General features: G+C 48.2%; 1 protein-coding gene and 1 long non-coding RNA gene across 4 annotated transcripts in view; one reads left to right on the plus strand and one right to left on the minus strand.

Annotated features, from left to right (window-relative positions):
* LOC309634658 overlaps positions 1 to 17,863 on the plus strand; it is a 31,324-nt gene extending 13,461 nt beyond the window's left edge. The window contains exons 2-3 of one of the 3 annotated variants that reach the window (XR_014248284.1): positions 13,624 to 13,877; positions 15,192 to 17,863. This is a non-coding gene — a long non-coding RNA (uncharacterized lncRNA). The remainder of the gene's footprint in view (positions 1 to 13,623; positions 13,878 to 15,191) is intronic. The other 2 variants (XR_014248285.1, XR_014248286.1) reach the window with 2 other exon arrangements.
* Positions 1 to 20,773, minus strand: part of PLXNA2 (plexin A2) — a 213,755-nt gene that overhangs the window by 39,402 nt on the left and 153,580 nt on the right. The window contains exons 12-13 of the mRNA XM_082363346.1: positions 17,877 to 18,067; positions 131 to 282 (exon numbers count right to left, since the gene is read on the minus strand). Of these exons, the coding sequence (XP_082219472.1) occupies positions 131 to 282; positions 17,877 to 18,067 (343 nt within the window). The remainder of the gene's footprint in view (positions 1 to 130; positions 283 to 17,876; positions 18,068 to 20,773) is intronic.

A 20,773-nucleotide genomic window follows, 5' to 3' on the forward strand; every position in this document is an offset into this window, starting at 1 on the left:
TCAAGGAGTGGGGTCCATGGGAGGAGGGATATAGGAGATGGATCCTGGAGAAGTCCCAGAGGAGGGAGAGGGGAGACCCCCCCAGAAGCTCCGGGGGGGAAGAGGGTGGGCCAGAGTGGACTGGACTCACTGCTCAGCGATGATGTAATCCCCCGGCAGAGGCGTGCAGGGCACCCCAGCCACCTGCACGTGGTGGGCGATCTCGGAGAAGTCCAGGCCCAGGTTCACGCCATGGATGGTCACTCGGGTCCCTCCTTCAGGGGGTCCAGACACCGTCAAAATCTGCGGGAGGGAAATGGGACGAGAAAAGCTGGTCGGTCACAGGAGTACGGGCAGTGGCACCCATTTCCCTCCCCACGGGAAGGCTTTGGGACACCTGGAATCTGGGGGAACTGGGTGTGTTTTCTCCACTTTTCAACTTATCTAGGATCCCGACATTGTCATGTTGTACCTACTTCATCGGTTCTTAGGACATCCATTCAATGATTCATTCATTCATCCACTTATGAAAAAGAAATTATCAGAGAGTACTGGCTCAAGGCAGTACTTTAATTCGCTTATTGCCTGATTGTGATCAAGTCACAGAATCTCTCTGAACCTCAGTTCTTCTTAGTTGGTAAGAAGGATAATCATCTCTAACCAACCTCTCCCTGGAAGCTCCCGAACGGAGGGTGTCTGGGAGCATTCTGTAAACTTGAAAGGGCTTTGTCATTGTGACCGTGCTATGATTTGCCACTCCTGGGTGCTAGCCTCTGTAGAGTTTACAATGATGAATAGAACAGGAAATCTGCCCTCAAGGAACTTAGTGGTCAAGGAGGAGGAGGTAAGGGAGCCATAAATAATGCTGATGCAGGGTACACAGTGATAAGGTAGATTTGAAGGAAAAGCTGTGGGAGCTCAGAGGAGTCCCAGATTAGGGACTGCTGTGGGGGATGACCAAAGATGGAAAGTATATTTGACATTGTTCTGCAAAAACAAATCCTGTGACATGCGCTAGTAACGAAGAGAAATAGCTTTCTGATTTTCCAAATTTTGCTGGCTTCCCAGCAGCAAGGATCGTTTATTTATTCATTTCTTAATTCAGTCACCAAATGCTGACTGCCTGATTTTGTTTTGACCCACCAGGAAAAGGAACTGCAGAATCAGGCAGCTCTAAGGTGTAAATTTCTGTCTGGGAATGGATCAGGCTCCAGGAAAAATGCAGCTCTTCAGGATCCAACAGATCCCAGGGAATAAGCTCTTACTTCAAGGTCCATAGTTATCCAAAGTAAGAGGAAATTAGACATGAACCCAACTGTAGGCAGGAGCATGGAATTTCAGAACTGGAAGGAGATGCGGGGGGTCTTATTCTAAGATCATCATACAACATGTATACATGGTTTTAAAAAAGTCCAGGACTCTTTTCATTACACCATTAGAAGGGCAAGACAAGAAGGGAGGGAGAGAGGCAAGGAGGGCTCGTCAAGGCCAAGAGTCCACCAGAATCTTCCAGATGCGGCCTCTGGGCAGAGATTAGAGGTGAGTACAGGCGAAAATGCTATCGAAGGCTCTGGAGACTCTTCCCTGCTCCTGTCTCCACCAAAGGGGCACTGCTCTCTTCCAGTAATGTAAGCACCATGAATGCAGCTGCCAACTTGGCCACGAATAGGTGATAGCAGACACAGAAGAGATGATGGTGGGGATGAGGCCCCAGGACAGGCCTCCTCCCTCACTGCCCGCTGACTCCTGGGCTCTTGTGCATTGGCTGCACAGCCAGGTCAACTCCCACTCAGACCTCCTGATCTCCCACCCTCTTCTGCAGACCTTAGACGGTGCAGCCTCCTTCCCTCCTTCTGGCCCAGGCTGGGAACTCTCTTATCCGGGGGCCCACTTCACCCAAGTCACCTTGTCTGTGGCTCTGACTCCCTTCTCTGGGAATAAAATATCCCAGCTTATGAATAAAAATAAACAAGATTCATGAGATGAATCAAGGGAGGGAACGGCGGTGCTCAGAGGCAACTTTGTGCACTGGGCCTTGGCGGGTGGGGGGAGGCAGGACAATTTGGAGAGAAAGGAGCTGGCATGAGGAACCGGTAGCCCCATAGCTTTTCTGTCCCTGAGGATTCTAAAAACAACCGACACTAGATCTTGTCTGTTCCACTCTCCCCTGGTGCCACTTCCTCAGGTCCCCAGGCCTCCTGGGCTCTGGGAGGTGGATATTCATAACGAGGAACAGGAAAGGGGTGGCCTCCATGCCCCTGTGGGAGAGATTCGGGAGGAAGGAAGTAGCATCACTGGTCCCCCTCCCCTCCTCCAGCCACCTGGATGCCAGGAACCCACCTACTGGAAACCCTTACAGAACTGTGGTGATCAGCTTGCTCTCTTTCCTCCACTTTTATTTTTTTAGTTTTATTTTTAAAATTTTATTTATTTATTTATTTATGGCTGTGTTGGGTCTTCGTTTCTGTGCGAGGGCTTTCTCCAGTTGTGGCAAGTGGGAGCCACTCTTCATCGCGGTGCGCGGGCCTTTCACTATCGCGGCCCCTCCCGTTGCGGAGCACAGGCTCCAGACGCGCAGGCTCAGTAGTTGTGGCGCACGGGCCCAGCTGCTCCGCGGCATGTGGGATCCTCCGGGACCAGGACTCGAACCCGTGTCCCCTGCATCGGCAGGCAGATTCTCAACCACTGCGCCACCAGGGAAGCCTCCACTTTTATTTTTAAAAATACATTCTCTCGCTCGCTGCGGTTAATTACAAGCTTTAAGAAAAACTGAAATGAGATCTTTCTGGAAAGCCTAAAAGTATTTCCGTCTTGCAGGTAGCACGCGGGGATTGTACTGGGGATATTCAGTGGAGTTGGCAGGCCCATAGGGCAGCCTCCTCCTGCTGGGAAGGCTCTGCAGTGTCCTCTTCTGACATTCGAGGGTCTGTGGCAGAGACACGGTCATGGCACTTGGGGGGCTGTAGGGTTCATTTGTTAGCACAGAGCTGCCCAGAAGCATAAACCAGCTTATACTGTTTAGAGAAGGAAGACTTACAAAAATATTAATATGTGCAAGCATTATAATCTTGGCATGAAGACACATGTCAAAGAGATGGGTCCAGCTAACAGCTGGGAGAATTAGCATCCTCATGAGTCACTGGAAAGTGCCTGGGTAATACTGGGTCCATGTGGCTCTTCCCCATACAGCACACACTATGTGCTGTGCCACCAGCACCTGGGGAGGTGGTGAAGGAGTTTGGGGGTCAAAGCACTCAGCAGCCACCATGCCCTGGGGCTTACATGGGATGTAGTTTCCTCTTTCTTGCTTAAGACAAAACTGATGTATAAAAGTCTGGATTTCCAAAACATGGATGAGGTGGTGAGCACTTGATTTGCAAGAGGATTCCCAAGGTCTCCATTACTGATGCCGTCTAAATCTATATTGCTGGCTCAGGCCTCTCTCCTGAGCTCCATATCCATATATCTAATTGCTACCGGACATCTCAACTTCCACACGTATGTCCCTCAGGCACCTCAAATTTCACCATGTCTAAAAATGAACTCTTAGTTTTCCCTCCTTCTACCCCCAACCTGATTATCCTCCCAGATCCTTTCTCAAGGTTAATGGAACCACCGTGCACCCAGCCAGGAATTTTGCAAGCATCTTCGACTGCTTCCTTTCCCTCCCCTACCATGTATAATAAATATAGGGACCATTGGTTCTTACTCCCAGGTGTCTTTTTTTTTTTTAAAGATTTAATTTAATTTTTTTTTTTTTTTTTTGGTTGCATTGGGTCTTTGTTGCTGTGTGTGGGCTTTCTCTAGTTGTGGTGAACAGAGGCTACTCTTCGTTGCGGTGCGTGGGCTTTTCATTGTGGTGGCTTCTCTTGTTGCGGAGCATGGGCTCTAGGTGCGTGGGCTTCAGTAGTTGTGGCACGCGGGCTCAATAGTTGTGGCATGCGGGCTCAGTAGTTGTGGCTCGCGGGCTCTAGAGTGTAGGCTCAGTAGGTGAGGCGCACGGGCTTAGTTGCTCCACAGCATATGGGATTGAACCCATGTCCCCTGCATTGGCAGGCGGATTCTTATCCACTGTGACACAAGGGAAGTCTCCCAGGTGTCTTTTGAATCTGTGCCCTGCTCTGGTTCCAGCGTAGGCGATAAGCAGGGCTGCATCACCTCTCACTCACACTAACTGCAAGGGCCTTTGTCTTCCTCCATGAGATCTGACTTCTTCACATGGCCAGGTGGCCTTCATGAACACATACCTGCTCTGGTTACTAGTCACTTGCTCTAAAGGCCTTCAATGGCTCTGACCACTGTGCAGGCCAAGTCCCTAATTCCTGGCCTGGTCCTCCACATTCTGATGTTTGTTACTTCTTCAGCCACATCTGCCATCTTATACTGTATCCACCATGTGCTATCCAGATCCCAGCAGTTCCTATATACACAACACACTTTAAAGATCTGTGCCTTTGCCCATGTCATTTGTTCTCCCCCATCTTAAAAATCAGAGAGAGTCAAGGTGGAGGTCTGGGCTCAGCATGCAAAGGAACAGAGGGAGGAGTCCTGTGAGACACACCCCCTGCCACCTGAGGGCTTCCAGGTGACTGTGAGAATGAGTATCAGGGTCTACCAAAGCCCTGTCTGTGTGGTGGTAAAATCCAAGGCACCCTGCTTTCCTCATTTCTCCCCAGGACCAAGAATTGAGGAGAGGCTCTAGAAGGGAGGCTTGAAGGAAAAGAATTTATCCTCCAGAGAGGGAGTGAATAGGATTCTTCAGATACCGCTTCATACCAGGCAGTGCTCTACCCTGGAGACAGCCTCCAAGGCTCTCTCTTCAAAGCAGTGTTAGATTGCAGGACACCCAGCGTGGCACCCAGAAAACTTGGTTCTCTTGGGGGCCAAGTCTGGCCTCTCCACGTGGGTCTATAAGGAGGCAAGTCGGTGGAGTCCCATACTACTGCTTGCAGAGCTCCCAGGAAGGCCTTTCAGCTCTGGAAGGAGTTGGGGGGCCATAGGGGAGGGGAGAGCTAACCTCCCGCAGAGATGGGGGTGAAAGGGCAGGCTGCAGTTATAGACACTCCCCCACAGACAGAGGGGAAACCAAGATACGGCCAGGATGGCAGCCAGATCCTCACATCTCTGCTTCTAGTTTTAGATGGCCCTCGGGCTGCTGGCTACTCTGTGGTGTGGAAGGGAGACCTTCTGATGCTTGGGCAGTGTCTGTAGCAGGAAGAGAGTAAGCTCTTGTGTGAGACAGGCTTGAATTTGAATTCCAGCTCTGATACTTATGAGCTAGGTGACCTTCAGTCTCAGTGTCCTTATCAGAAAACAGATAACAATGCTTGCCTCACAGGGATGTTGTGAACGTGAAATAAGACAACATTTGGAAAGTCCCTAATATGATGGTGGTTTCGAAAGTAGGTCTTGATAATTGGCAGTTTCCTTCCTTGCGTCCCCCCTGCACCTGTTCCTTCCTAGATCACAAAAACATGGGATGGTGGTGTTGGCGGGAGCTTAGAGGTAATGGGAATCTTCCTATTTATCTGGAAGGAGGACACCTGGTCCAGGGAACTCATAACATAGTTGGTGGATGGTGGGGTGACCCAGGGCAGAGAGAGTCACTCGTGGGTTGATTGGAGAAAACCTGAGCTTGGACGGGGAGTGGCCGTGCTGCCCAGGGCAGGGTCTCAGCGTTGGTGGCTTCTGGGCTCCGCACAGAAGCATATTCTGAACCAGACATCACCCTTTCACCCAGAATAAATTTGGGAGGACACTGGCCATATCTAAAATCGTCTTCATTCTTCCCTCCCTCCCTTCTTGCCGCTTCTTTGCCCCCAGCTATTAGCCATTCTGGGGTAAGGCACAGCATTTCCCAGTGAACTCAATGGATTCTTTCAGGAAAGTAATTCTGAATAAGACGCCCACGCAAACAAATGGTTTGACAGTTTGGGGTGTGTGTGAGTGTGTGTGTGAGTGTGTAGTGGGGGTGTGGAGAGAGGGGAAAGGGAGCTGAAAACCTGTGAAATCATCTGGGAAGATCTTTCGATATGGCCGAATTTCAGCCCCATGTTTTTCAGCACATACTGTGGACCTGAGATCTATTTACATTCTCCTCTGTGGACCTCAGAAGGGAGAGCCAGAAGTAGGGGAGGAGGGAGAGAAGAGCCCAGAAGCAGCTGCTGAGTTGGGGTGCAGGGGGTGTCTTAGGGTCTCCCCTAGGCTCTGTGCTGACTCTCTCTGTGTGCTCCCCTTTGCCCCCTCCTAGACCTCCGGTTCCCCTCTCTTACGTACTATGCAGGCTCCCAGGGGGAGCTGGGGGTCCCCATGGCTATAGGGGGTAAAGCCCATGTGCATTTGACCTGTGGTTCCCTCTGCTGGTCAAGCATGATACTGACAAATGCTTACCCCTCTTGCAAGCCTCTGCTAATGACACGTCCTCAGAAAGTCTTTCTCTAGCCTCCTCAGGAAGATTTAGTAGCCCCTTTGCCTACACCCCAAGACGCAACAGCCACCGGACTGTAATTGCGTCTTTTCTCAAGAAGGCAATAACTATCTGGGGACAGGGACCTTGCTTTCTCTTAGTAACCTGATACTTAGCACACTGCCTGGGACACAGCAGCTGTCAAGAAATATCTCCAGTTCTCTATTCCTGGGAAAAGCTGGTCTCAAGAGGATTCTAGTACAAACTGTGTTCTTGAATGACCACTGTAAGAATGGAGATGCCTACGTGTCGCTTGGGAGTGATGCAGTATTTTCACATCGGAAGCATTAAGAAGTTCTTCCTGCAATCTCTCTTACTTTAATTTAAGCCAATTTCTGCTGTGATTCCTCATCGAATGGAGGACTCAACAGTTGCCTCCTCATCAAACCTCTTTCAGATACTGAAGACAGCAATCAAGTCGCCTCTGGTCTGCGCTTCTGCAATTCTGTTAGCCTTTTGTTGGAAGCTCTTGTTTTCCAGGTCCTTTGATCATTTCAGAGGCTTTTCTCTGGACCCTTGGATATCCATGCATCCTCTGAGAGTGTAGGGACTCCAAGCAGGCTTGTGGCTTGAGCAAAGGTCTGCGGATTTGCAGCAAACGAGGTCTGAGCCAATCATTTCCATTAGCGCGTCCCACACGCCATCAGCCAGGCTGACCCTGGGCAAATCCCAGAGGGAGGGTAAGCCTTTATTTTTCCCAAGTGCTTTTTTTCACTACCTGGAGTTCCTTCCCCCATTTTAGTCACCTTACACTCTACTATTGTCTCTTCCCTAATGAACCCTTTATTTGAATCTTAATGGGACATTAAGTTATTACCTTAAGAGTATTGGCTTTTTAACTGGTTGTAGAATTAAAAGTTTGTCTATTTGCAGGATTCAGAAGGAAAACGTGGGGAACACATTAGCGCAGAGGGCTCAGTCCAGCAGCCCCTAAGCCCTGTCCCAGAAGCAGTCACAGACCACGCCCAGGTAGAGGTGGCTGGTCCCAGTCCAGGCCATGTCCCTGATCTGGTCACCTTAAGTTCGGGTGAATAGGCCAGTAGGATGTGGGATGAGGCTGGCATGTGCTGATGGGAGGGGACTAACCAGGAGACTCCTATCTCCTGCTGGGTCCTCTCAAAGATGCCTGGAGCCCCTGATTTGGGAAGCCGCTTCCCCATCTCCTCAGACCTCACCTGTCAGCAGCACAGCCCAACTGAGCCTGCCGCACACCTGAGCAGCCCAGCCAAACCTGTATTCCTGCCAGACTGTGTCAGGTTTGTTTTCCACTGTGGGTGCCTTGACCTGGAAAACAGCCACCGTGATGCTGCACTCGCCCTGATTCTTGCAGCCGCTAATTGAACAGTTCGGAGGGAACTGTGCCACAAAGCCGTCCAAGGGTGAGAGTAGATGCAGCGATTAATTACACCTGGGGAGCTCCGAAGGGCTGCACCAGGGAGCAGAGTGGGAGGTGCTGGAGGCCCAGGGGCTTGGCAGCCTGGGGAGTGCCGGGTGGGCCATTCCTGAGCTCAGGCAGAGCCTTGGAGAGATGGAGTTGGTGCCTCCTACAGGGTAGATTTTTTTTTTTTTAAATTTATTTATTTATGGCTGTGTTGGGTCTTTGTTTCTGTGCGAGGGCTTTCTCTAGTTGCGGCAAGTGGGGGCCACTCTTCATCGCGGTGCGCGAGCCTCTCACTATCGCGGCCTCTCTTGTTGCGGAGCACAGGCTCCAGACGCGCAGACTCAGTAATTGTGGCTCACGGGCCTAGTTGCTCCACGGCATGTGGGATCTTCCCAGACCAAGGCTCGAACCCGTGTCCCCTGCATTGGCAGGCAGATTCTCAACCACTGCGCCACCACGGAAGCCCCAGGGTAGATGTTTAAGGGGTCAAAGGAGAACCCCTTCATGGTGGGAGCCTCATGAAGCCCGGCTCCTGTCCTAGAGACCCTGTCTTCCTCTGCTTATATCTCCTGCCTGATAGATGTGATGGCAGAGAAGACAGAAACGGGCATCGGCTCCAGGTTACTGAAGAGTCTGATAATGATGCCTACCATTTTCTTTTCATTCATTCATTCATTCATTTATTTATTTATTTATTTATTTTAAAATTTTTATGTATTTATTTATTTTTGCTTGTGTTGGGTCTTCGTTTCTGTGCGAGGGCTTTCTCTAGTTGCAGCAAGCGGGGGCCACTCTTCATCGCTGTGTGCAGGCCTCTCACTATCGTGGCCTCTCTTGTTGCAGAGCACAGGCTCCAGACGTGCAGGCTCAGTAATTGTGGCTCATGGGCCTAGTTGTTCCGCGGCATGTGGAATCTTCCCAGACCAGGGCTTGAACCCGTGTCCCCTGCATTGGCAGGCAGATTCTCAACCACTGCGCCACCAGGGAAGCCCCATTTATTAAGTACTTATCATGAGCCAGGTATTGTGCCAAGGGCCTTATATATTTTATCTCATTTAGGGCTCACACAAACTATGAAGGAAGCACTAGTAGTATTCTCATTTTACAGATGGGGAATTGTGTCCCAGAGAGGTTAAGTAACTTGCTCAAGGTTACCCTGTGAGTGGTCTATCTAACCTGTGCCTCAAGCCTCCACACCACAATGCCTGAGTTACTATCCTTCTGCCTGGGACTGCCCCGAGATCATCAGCCATGAGAACCCATGACCCAGCCTGCCTGTGGGCCCCTCTACGTAGGTCCCCCAGCCCCCCTCCCATGGTTAAGGCCATGCTTGCTGCTTTCCAAGGAGCTCTGGAGATGGCTTTGCTGGGACCACCATCTCTCCGAACTTCTCAGCTTCCACCCTCCCTCCTCTCTGGCCCTGCCCCTGTGAATGCCCACACTCCCCTCGGCCTTGCCGCTGGGTCATCTCTCCCTGTGCATTCCAGTCTCCTTAAATGATGCTTGGGGTGGGGACTACGGCTTGCTTCCCATCTCTGCAGCAGGCTTGATGAAGAGCTTGATGCCCGCACCATTTCCTCTTCCAGCCCTGTGGATTGAGTGTTCTATTTGTCTAAGTGAGCCCAGGAAAGAGATGAAGGATGCTATATGGGTCAAACATGGGAGTTCTAGAGTCAAGTAGCTGAAGGTTAACTCCTAGTTCTAAAACTCACTAGCAGTGTGACATTAAGAAAGGTATCACACTTCAAACTGCCTTGGTTTCCTTGTCTGTAAAGTGGGACTAATGATAATAGCTTCCATCTCATAAAAGTTGTTGTAAAGTCTAAACGAGATAATATACATGAGGTGCTAAGTTAGCAGTGCTACATGCCAGGTAAGCATTCGGTGAATGATATCTATCATTTTTCTCATTATTATTTTATGATTAAGAAATTTGGACAGGAGCCAGGTCTGTTGAGGTCCAGAGGAAAAGTGGCTTCATTTTTATAAGCATCCCAGGCGGGTGGAACCTCTGGGTATTGTTCTTGGTGGGGCTCAGGGGAGGGGCAGAGAGCCGACCTGCGGAGGGGAAGTGCCAGGTGCGGAGGTTGCCCGGCACGGTTTTGGCTGCCTCTCTGACGGGCCTGTGCAGCTCTTGCCATGTCTCCAGCAGGCTGTCAGCACCCTAGACTGTGTTCTTAAGAGGAGATGGGAGAGACTGACGTCAGATCCTCCCAGAGCAGCCAAGGGAGGGGGTCCCAGAGTAGTCGCCCCAGGGTGGAGTATCCCCAACTGATGGCCACGCTTTGTCTGAAAAGCTCCTGTGTCTGAGATTGGGATCAGGAGGGTTCTGCCCTGAGCAGCCCCCTAATCAGGACAGGCCAGTGAGGACAATTGTGGGTATGTAGACAGCTAATCCTCTCCTGACTAATCCAGTTACTCCTTTCTAACTAATCTAAGCAACTCCTGTTGCTTAGAGTTTTCCTGACTTTAGAGCAGTGATGCCAACTTTGTGCCTGCAAATTTTGAGCTCAGCCTGGCTCCCAAAGGCACCTGGATGCTGGATCCAAGATGGCAAACTGTCACATTCTTTTCCAACTTGGTGTGTGTGTGTGTGTGTGAGCACGCAAGCACGTGTGCATGAGAGCAAGTATGTGCACACTCTTCACGGCAGGCTAGTTGATGAGCCCTGCAGGAATCTACAGCATCGGCGACACCAGCTCTCCTACCCGGCATGAATCCTTGCTGGCTCTGTCTTAGCTGATAGTACATTCAAAAACCTAATTGTTATCTCAGCAGAGTAACTCCATTATTCATCCTGACACCATCCCCCATTAGCTGTTTGTTGCAGTGATGTTATATTAATGAGCCCTGCAAATAAATGAACGGGAGATCAGAGGACCGACTTGTTTCTCAGGAAAGCTGGCTGACTTATTTATTTATTTGTTGGGAACTCTGCAGTGAGTCGCTCTGGGCCTGGGCAGGTGGCTCCCGGCTTTTCCCGCCGAGATTCGGTACAGTCTTATGGATAAATACTTGTAAGTGTCCAGCTTTCCAAACAGTTTCACAAATCCATTTGCATCTGAGAGAATCCAGGAAAAAAATCTACTTTAAAATATTTGGTATACACACTACTATATATAAAATAGATAACTAATAAGGACCTACTGCATAGCACAGGGAACTCTACTCAATACTCTGTAATGGCCTATATGGGAAAAGAATCTAAAAAAAAGAGTGGATATATGTATACGTATAACGGATTCACTTTGCTGTACACCTGAAATTAACACAATGTTGTAAATCAACTCTATCCCAGTAAAAATTAAAAAAAAAAAAAATTTGGGCAAATGGAGAGCAGGAAGAAGCAAGAACAATGGATCATCTCAAACTACCATCGCATCAACAGTAATTTATGCTTGGTTTTGAGGGCAGTGTTGGCGGTTTTCTACAATTGGTTTTCTTTCCCGGTTACATGTAATTAAGATAATGTTAAACAAAGTCAATATCCCCTAAACATGGACAAATGAGGTGTGGGGGAAGTTACTGAAGTTAACAAATTTATACAGTAAAAGCTACAAGGTGGTCCTAGGTCCCAGTACTCCTAGGACCTGGCATCAGTGTGGTCTTACTGCGCATTGTGTTAGGGGACGTCAGAAACACACAGGAGCGTTTCTTGGTAGCCAACGGGTGTAGGTTCCTGGTCACTCCCTGAGGACCCCTACACTGGGGATTCGTCCCTTGCATCCCAAGCCTGCTTTGCCTTTATTTCACCCTGATCTCCGTTCTTACCGGCAGGCATGAACCACCTAGGCCTCATCCTCTGGGCTCTCCCATCAGGCTGAGATGCTTGTGAGAGTAACTTTCACCGTAACCATTGTCCCATTGATAGACACACCCAGAAACCAACCAAACCGAGTCTGATAGCTTTAAGAAACACATGTAATTAAAGTAACACATCCCCTGGACAGGCAAGAAGTGATTGCCTTAAGTTTAAAAATGCCCCCAAATGCTCTTCCATTTTTCTTCCCCACTCATAGGAATAAGTGTGGACTTAATTATCTTTAGGAAGACAGGTGACGGTTATTTTCAGACTTAAAAGAGTAGCCAATGTTCTCAGTTTGTCTGGCATCTCCTGAGACCTTCCAAGGGGATTCAGATCCTGGGCACAGATGTTTTGGGGTTGGGGTGAGGTGGGAAAGTGTATAGCCAGGGAGTACTTCTCCAGCCCTCTGACCAAGAGAAGTAACATCAAGTGGTGGAGCAAGTCTGCATTCTGGAGTCAGAAGAGCCTGGTTCTGAATTTGTTTTGTCACTAACCAGATGTGCGACTTTGGGCAAATTACTTACTCCCCTAAGCACTGTTTCCCCAGCTCTTACAGCTATCTTGCAGGATTGCAGGGAGGAGAAGGTATGTGGAATACATGGGTTCTGGCACAGAGTAGTGTCTTGTTAAAGAAAAGCTATTATTATTAAGGCTCCCAGAACTAAGAATATGGCTTGTCTGTTCATGTTCTTGGCCTGAGGTTGGTATCCTTATCAGGTGTGGAGGCCTTGGTCCCTGTTAAAATTCTCTTTCCTAATAGAAGACAGCTGCAAAGGGTGTAGATTAGAAATCTCTGCCCGAGGCCCTTTGGAAGAGACAGAGCAGCCTGCAGGGCAATCAAGTTCCAGCCTCTTCCAGGTGGCCAATGTTCAGGGATAGGCTGGCTGCATCACCCTGCCTCCCCACCCAGGACTAATTTATCCATGTGATAACTTCCAATCTTAGCACAGTGCAGGGCATACAGCAGTCACTCATTACATGAATATTTAATGGGTGAATCAATTACTTAGAACCATGGCTTCTCCTCCTTTTGCTCAGAATGTTCTGTTGTGGGTTGAATTTTATCCCCCACAAATTCATATATTGAATCCCTAACTCCCATTACCTCAGAATATGACCTTATTTGTAGATAGGGTCCTTATAGAGATAATCAAGTCAAAATGAGGTCATTAGTGTGGGCCTTAATCAAATATGACTGGCATTCTTATTTACAAAAAAAACTGGAGGGCTTCCTTGGTGGCGCAGTGGTTAAGAATCTGCCTGCCAATGCAGGGGGCATGGGTTCGAGTCCCGGTCTGGGAAGATCTCACATGCCGCGGAGCAACTAGGCCCGTGAGTCACAACCACTGAGCCTGCGTGTCTGAGAGCCTGTGCTCCGCAACGGGAGAGGTCGCAACAGTGAGAGGCCCGTGCACTGCGATGAAGAGTGGCCCCTGCTCGCCGCAATTGGAGAAAGCCCTCGCACAGAAACGAAGACCCAACACAGCCATAAATAAATAAATAAATAAATAAATAAATAAATAAATAAATAAATAAATTATAATAAAAAAATTGGAAACAGACATGCACACAGGGAGAACACCATGTGGACACAAAGGCTTAGACTGGGGAGTTCCTTCCACAAGCCAAGGAACACCAAAGATTGCCCCAAACCACCAGAAGCCAAGAGAAAGGCATGGAACAGATTCTCCTCACAGCCCTCAGAATGAACCAACCCTCTGATACTTGGATGTCAGACTTCTGGCCCCCAGAACTGTGAGAAAGTAAATTTCTGTTGTTTAAGCCCCCCAGTGGTGCTTTGTAACTGCAACCCTAGCAGACCAATACACTCACTTTGAGTGGAGACCTCTTTCACGTGAGTTCCAAAGCCCCTTGGTCCTTTCTAAATTTCTTTTCCCAAGAACATGTTCAATCTCTTTCCCCTTTCTGTTGGATGCTGCCCACTCACAGTTTCTTGGGAAATGTTTTCTCTGGGTTTTCCTTTCTCTCTAGGGGATGGCTCCTAACATCCCCCACTTTGATGTCGCAGCAGGTCCTGCAGCACACGCTGGGAAGAACAGAAACATGGCTGCCTGGCGTCTCACAGGCTTTCCAAACCTCTGCACGTCGTCTCCTGTACTGGGGGTTGAACAGGTGACAAGTGCACAGACACCCAGAATGACAGCTGGAATGGGAGCAGCCTGGGATGCCTCCCACAGGGGACAGCGTCATTATCACACCAAGGGCTGGCTGAGAAGGAGCAGACGGTGAGTCCTGAGGGGGTCCTAACCTGGAGTTGTTGCAAACTGGGAAATTCAATCGGCTGTAAGACTTGTCCTACATGGAGCTGCCATAAGAGATGGGTCTCTAGGGGAGGACTTGGTTGCCATGGAGACAGTTGGGTTAGGAGGGGTTAAGGAAGAACACAGCTGTTCATCCAGCTGAGCTTGAGCTCATTCCTTTTCCTAAAGTAGAATTCCTTTGAGGTCATCTCATTGATTTCCCTGCCCCCGGGGCAGGACAGCACCATTCCAGTCCCTACTGGTTTCCAGCACTGGACATTCTGCTGCCCCCAGTAGCTGTCATGGGCCATCAGAGAATCCTTCTCTTCTCCCTCAGGCAAGATCTTTGTAGTCAATGGCTTCTGTTTGCACGTGGGCATGCACTGAGGGGGCTACATATTTTGAAGATAAGGAAGGGTCAGAGACAAGAGGGAGGTATGTATAAAAGGGCACGGAGCTCATAGAATCCCCTGCCCCCAGGCAGGACAGCACCATTCCAGAAAAATAAGATCTATGCCAACATCAAGGAATTAGCCAAGAAAGCTGAGGTAAAGAAAATGAGTTGATTCTTCTTAAAAGTTACTTTTAACAAATTATACATTTTTGGTAACAAATGCCATAGAAATGAGGTTGTGTTCTTCTCAGCGCACCCTACAGAGAGGTGCCTGAGGTTGATTCTTCCCATAACTGGTGGTTAACTTTGATCACTTGGTTAAGGAACCTTAACCCTTTAACCACTGTTTACCAGGTTTCTTCACTGTAAAGGGTGTACGAAAGTACACTGAACTATTTTTCTTGTTGTAATTAATACATATCTTGTGGGGAGATAGCTTGAGGCTATGTAAATATCCTATTTCTCATCATACTTTCACTTGCTAATTTTAGCATTCATTGGCCATTCTTGCCTGAAACAATTATTACTGTGAATTTTGCCAAATGGTGATTTTCTATTTCCCTAAGTCCTTCTACACTTATGAGTTGGAATTCTAGTATAAAGAGGAGCTTCCTCTCTCCCACATTAATTATTAATTTATTATATCAATAAGGACCATAGATTCTTATACTATTCTCTTGAGTATAGTCCATTAGCATTATAATTTATTTTCTTGCTTACATTGCCCCAGATTTGGCCACTAGGGCCAAATCAAGTTGGCTCCTGTGCCCTTTGCACATGCACCCTACAGTTTTTTTAGTGTTCCTTGACAAAACTATATAACCTGAATTTAATCATGAGGAAACATCAGACAAATCCCAGCTGAGGGACATTCTACAAAGTAATGGTCCCGTGCTCTTCCACAGTATCAAGGTCATGAAAGACAAAGATTGAGGATTATAGCCCTGAGAAGCCATGACAATGGAATGCCACATGTGATCCTGGATTGGAGCCTGGACCAGAAAAAGGACATCAGTGGGATGACTGGCAAATGTGAATTAAGACATGTATATTAGATGGCTTTATTCTATCACTGTTAATTTCCTGATTTTGATAATTGTGCTGTGGTTATATAAGATGTTAATTTTGGAGAATCTGGGTGAAGGGTATATGAAAGTTCTTTGTACTATTTTTGTACCTTTTTGTAAGTCTGAAATTATTTCAAACATGAAAAGTTAAAAAAGTGAAAAATGACTTTTATAAGGAGAGGAGGATAGATTGGGGGTGGGAGGTGCAGGATGAAAGTGAATAAAACATTCCAGCCCTGTCTCCTCCAGCTCACATGTGCTGCCCAGAATGCTGTCCCCCGAGTGTCTGGAGACACGGTGTGGGTCTGTCTCTCTCCCAAGATGCTCTTTCTTTCTCCACAGCCTCTACTTGAAAAACACCAAGAGGAGACCCAACTGCTCAGGGCCTCCAACTCCTGCTGCTATGTTCACTGGGAAAATCAATTACAGCCTAATTACCTCAGGGGGTTAATTAGCATCATGTAGCCTGGGTGTCCTCTGGGAACACAGCAGCCTGTCAGTCCTCGGTCAGCGAGCAGGGGTGGCGGAGGCAGAGGTTTCTCAGGGAGAAGCCTGCCTTCTGGCTGGGCTGGGGCCCCTGCCAGTCAGAGAGGAGACAGCGCTGGGGCAGCAGCCGATTGTTGGAAGTGAGAGGGGCTGATGGAAGCAAGTCCCTGCCTAAGCTCCCCTGTACCAGAGGTGCAGAGGCAGAGAGACGTACAACTGCAGCAGCAAGAAGAATTACAGAACAGAGCAAGTTCTCAAGGCAGCTGTTGCTGGAAATCACTAGAATCAGGGAGAAGGCATGGAGCCCTGAGCTGCTCAGGGAGCTAGCTGTCTGAGGGCAGAGGTTGGGGCACCTCCAGCAGTCCCAGAAAACACTTTCCCGGTGAGATAAAGACACAGGACAGTCGGTAGCCACCACCACTGGCCAGGGCCAAAAGAAAAATGGGATTGAAGAAGCTCAATCTTTGAGGGGCAGTGTCTGCACCCTCATAACATCTTCCTACCAGAATAAATAAGGACCTGGATGGCGGGAGATGCTCTTCTATAGCACTGCGTGCGCTATTCCTGGGATACACCGCCATTTGGATGGATGGCATCTGACTGGTCCATATCCGCTAGGAAGGTTGGATGTAAAGGAAGAGGAAGCTCACTTCTTGTTTTATATTACTTGGGCAAATCACAGAGACTCTTAAAATGTTTTTATAATTAAATATATCTGAGTTGAAACACTGGCCCTGCCACTTAATAGCTGTGTGAACTTGGACAACTCCATTTTTCGGAGTCTTGTTCTCTTTATCTGTAAAATGGAGGTGAGAATACTTACTTCTCATGGTGGTTGTAAGGATTAAATGAGACAGTGCCAAGCACACCAAACAAATATTTGCTCCCTCTTCAAATAACTCATCTGTAGGTTAACAACACTTGTTTGATCTTGAGGTTTTTTTTTTTTTAACTGATCTGAAGCTTGAAAATGATCATAGGGATGCTCCAGAAGTTTCCCAATACTCTGCGACATGGATGAGAGCCAGACTTGGCTTTTTTTGGCCAGTAAGGAAAATGAGGCAGGGAAAGGGACAGTGCATCTGCTCAGGGAAGAGGTAGAAAAGGAGCAGCCCCTTCTGCTTTTTTTTTTTTTTTTAATTTTTTGGGCAAACTGCACGGCTTGTGGGGTCTTAGTTCTCTGACCAGGGATCGAACCCAGTCCACAGCAGTGAAAGCCCGAGTCTTAACCACTGGACCACCAGGGAATTTCCCCCTCCTACTTTCTTAAACATGCAAATCACAGTGGTACTTGCCCTGGCCGATATTCCTAGTCACCATAAGGAACATGCAATTAGTTTCAAAGCACAAGCGACAGTCGGTGAATAGGGAGCAGCAAAGAGTGATGAGCACATATTGCAACCGAAGTTAAATACAACTATTCCTCTCCCCGGCAATTCAAACCCCAAGCAGCTGCATGTTCATTCACATTACCTATTCAACTTCCTTTGCAATTGACTATTCAGGAAACATCAGTTTTTTCCAGGATAACTAATTACCTATTTCTTTCCATTAAAATGCACAAACAAATTGGGACAGAGAGTAAACCCCGGGAAATGGCACGGTGGCTAATGCAGTGTCTGCCTTCACTTTCTTCCTCCGTTTTCAGCTTTGCAACTCTGAGCTAACTGCAGCTCCTGAAAGCGCATTTCTGCTGAGAAAAGCTAAACCTGTTTTCTGAAACGTTCACCCGCCATGCAGCCGATGTCTCGTCCCCACCTGGCTCAGCCAGCCTGGCAGGGAGGCTGGGCTGGCTCTGCCTCCTCGGTGCACACAGACGTGCACGCACATTCGTGCATGGGCGTGAGGACACACTTCCATACGCTTGGCATTTACGCCTGGACACAGGCCATCGAGACACCCGTGAGAGGCTTTACACACCCTTACATTAAACTCACTCTACACCAAGAATTCTTCCATAAAGGCTCAACTCCCACTGCCCTGGGGTCAGCTCCCGGCCATCCATCCCTTCCCACTCTGGGAAACTGGGGGACTCACCTCGGTGATTTGGGGGTTGGAGCACTTAACATTGTGGCTGGACCAGTCAAGCCAGGGGCTGGAGGGGCTGCTACAGTGCTGCTGGAGGGTGCACCTGCGCTCACCGCTGCACCAGCCACACTCGAACTTCCGGTCGGCCTTGAGGCAGAGGCCACAGCTCTCCCGCTGGGCTGCACACTTGTAGAGGTGGACTGCAGAGAGAGGGGAGGCAGTTACAGATGGTGTTGGAGAGGACGCCTCACAATTTACCGCCTTCTTGCAGGCGTGATAGAAACCGCCCCCATCCATGGATAACACCAACGATCATCATTATCCTTGCAAGAATAATTGATGGGGAATTAATAATAAATTGAGCCTCTTAGCAGTCGTTTAAAGGCACTACAAGAAAATATTATTTAAGAGTTCTGGCTCTAGATTAAATTGGATCAGGGCTTTAATTGTGGCGTCACCACTTCCTAGCAATGTGACAAAGAATTTAACTTCTTTGAACGTTCAGTACCTACTCTATAACATGGTGATATTCATTGTTTTTTGTGAGGTTTGAATGAGATGTTGTATATTCAGTGCTTAGCACAGTGCCTGTAACATAGCTGATGTTCTGTACATGCTTATTATCTTTTCTTTGAACTCAAACTACATTCTTACGCTGCTGCTTCTCTGTCACATATGGCCCTCGCTGAAAGAGGTAAGGACTGATTTCCCCATTTCAGGCAAAAAAGAAGCTCAAAGAGAGATGTAATGACTCTTGGAGTTTGCTAAGGTTAGTGCCCCAAGCTGGGATTCTGCAGATCCAACTCGCTGTGCTGCTAGCACGCAGGTCCTGAGAGGAGAGAGGCACACAGGGGACTGGGTGGGTCTGGGAGAGGCATCAGCTGGGGCTTCGAGAAAGGCCACATGCCTGGCAGAGTGGAGGCAGAGCTGATAAGGAAAGATGGTTGACGCCATCTTGTTCATGGCCCTGTGGATGGAGCGGATATCCCCAGGGAGGGCAAACTGGCTACTTAACAGGTCACTTTTGGAGTCTGCAAATGCTTTTGCTTTTGTCTCTTACCCACTTAGAAGACCTAGACAGGCCAGTCGGCAGAACTGTTTTGTGAGCCCGAGGCTTGGTAGTTGTCTGCTGGAGTTTTGAATTCAGAGTCCCAAGTAGAACTCTACAGAAGCAGAATACTTAGGAAGTCATTTTTCAATGCTTCTGGTCAAGCAGACGTAAGCTCTCAGGCCTGGGTGGCATGCTTCTGGAGGTCAGGTACATGCCCCAGGGTAGAGGTATTTTTTTTTCTTCCATGCGTCCCCATTCTACTCCTCTGCTCTGCCAAGCATTCCTCAGTCTCAGCTGCAGGGGCTCTACTGAGACACCCTCATGCCTATGGCTTCTTACGGTAGAGGGCAGGAAATGGGAATCTTAAAATGAACAAATCCGCATTCTGCATTTATTAATATGCACATGGTCCACATCTAATTTCTCATTTGACCCTCATGATGACCCTGAGAGGCGGGCCTCCTTTCCCCCATTTCCCAGATAATGAACTTGGGACATTGAGAGGAGCAGTAATTAGTCTGAGTTCACATAGCTATTGGTGAAAGAGCCAGGATTCGAATCCCAGTTTGTTGGATTCTAGAATCCGAGTCCTTAAGCACTGTGGCCTCCTCCACCCAACACAGTGCATAACCTCCAGGAACAGCTGGGCTCTGGGTGGGAGGTGAATGTGAGATCGCCATGGCCTGTGCATTCAAGGAGCTGCTTAAAAGTTGTCAGGCGCCACAAGGGAGGGTTCCGATGCGACAGCTTGGATGTGGCTGTTTTTTCTCTAAGCTCCAGGTGCAAAGGCAAAACCTCTGGGAACTAAGCCCAGATCCTCAGCCGGGGAAATGCCTATCTCTTAGCACTGAGAAAATCGGGCCTGGGTATGAGGGGAAATAGAAAAAAATCTCCCAGCCTAAGTAGCACCGATTTTCATGGCAGCATCCGGGACAGGGACCATAGCATCTGGAAGAGATGCTGAAGCACTTTCAGGTCTCCTCCTGTGGCCTCAGTCTCTCTTTCTGTGCCCATTGGGTGACCCTCGGGCTGAAGGACAGGCTTGTGACAACCCTAGCTACTTGAAATGTGGTGAAGTGTGGCTCATGGTGGGGGGCGGTGATAGGGTCCTAGGGGAGGAGGTTTCACATCCCACAACAGCCGGAGCCACTGGGAGGAAGGGCAGTGATGTGGTTAAGCATGTGGCTCCAGAATTAGACTGTTTTGGTTCAAATCCTGGCTCTTACTATTTGACTCTTGGTCCATTTTTTTTCTTTTTTCAACTTCATTGAGATGTAACTGACAAAAAAGTGTACAATATTTGAAGTGTATACTGTGATGATTTGACATACATACAAAGAGTGAAAAGATTCCTCCCTTCTAGTTAATTAACACATCCATCACCCCCATATCTATATCTATATATGTGTGTGTGTGTATATGTATATATATGTGTTAAGAACATTTAAGTTCTACTCTCTTAGCAAATTTCAATTATGCAATACAGTGTTACCAACTATAGCCACCATGTTATACATTAGATCCTCAGACCTTATTCATCTTATAGCTTGAAGTTTGTACCCTGTTACCAACCTCTCCCTATTTCTCCAACCCCCTCAAACCCCTGGCAACCACTTTTCTACTCTGTTTCTGTGAGTTGGACATTTTTTTTTCAGGTTCCACATATAAGTTATACTACACAGTCTTTGTCTTAAAAACATGGAATGCTTTGTGACTTTGTAGCATCTTTGTGCAGGGGTCATGCTGATCTCTGCATCGTTCCAATTTTAGTGTATATGTTGCCAAAGTGAACAGTCTTGGTCCATCTCTTAACTTCTTTGGGTCTCAGTTTCCTCATCTATAAAATGAGGATAAT

Source organism: Balaenoptera borealis (genome assembly GCF_965194805.1).
Source record: "Balaenoptera borealis genome assembly, chromosome: 1".
In the NCBI taxonomy this organism is placed as follows: domain Eukaryota; kingdom Metazoa; phylum Chordata; class Mammalia; order Artiodactyla; family Balaenopteridae; genus Balaenoptera; species Balaenoptera borealis.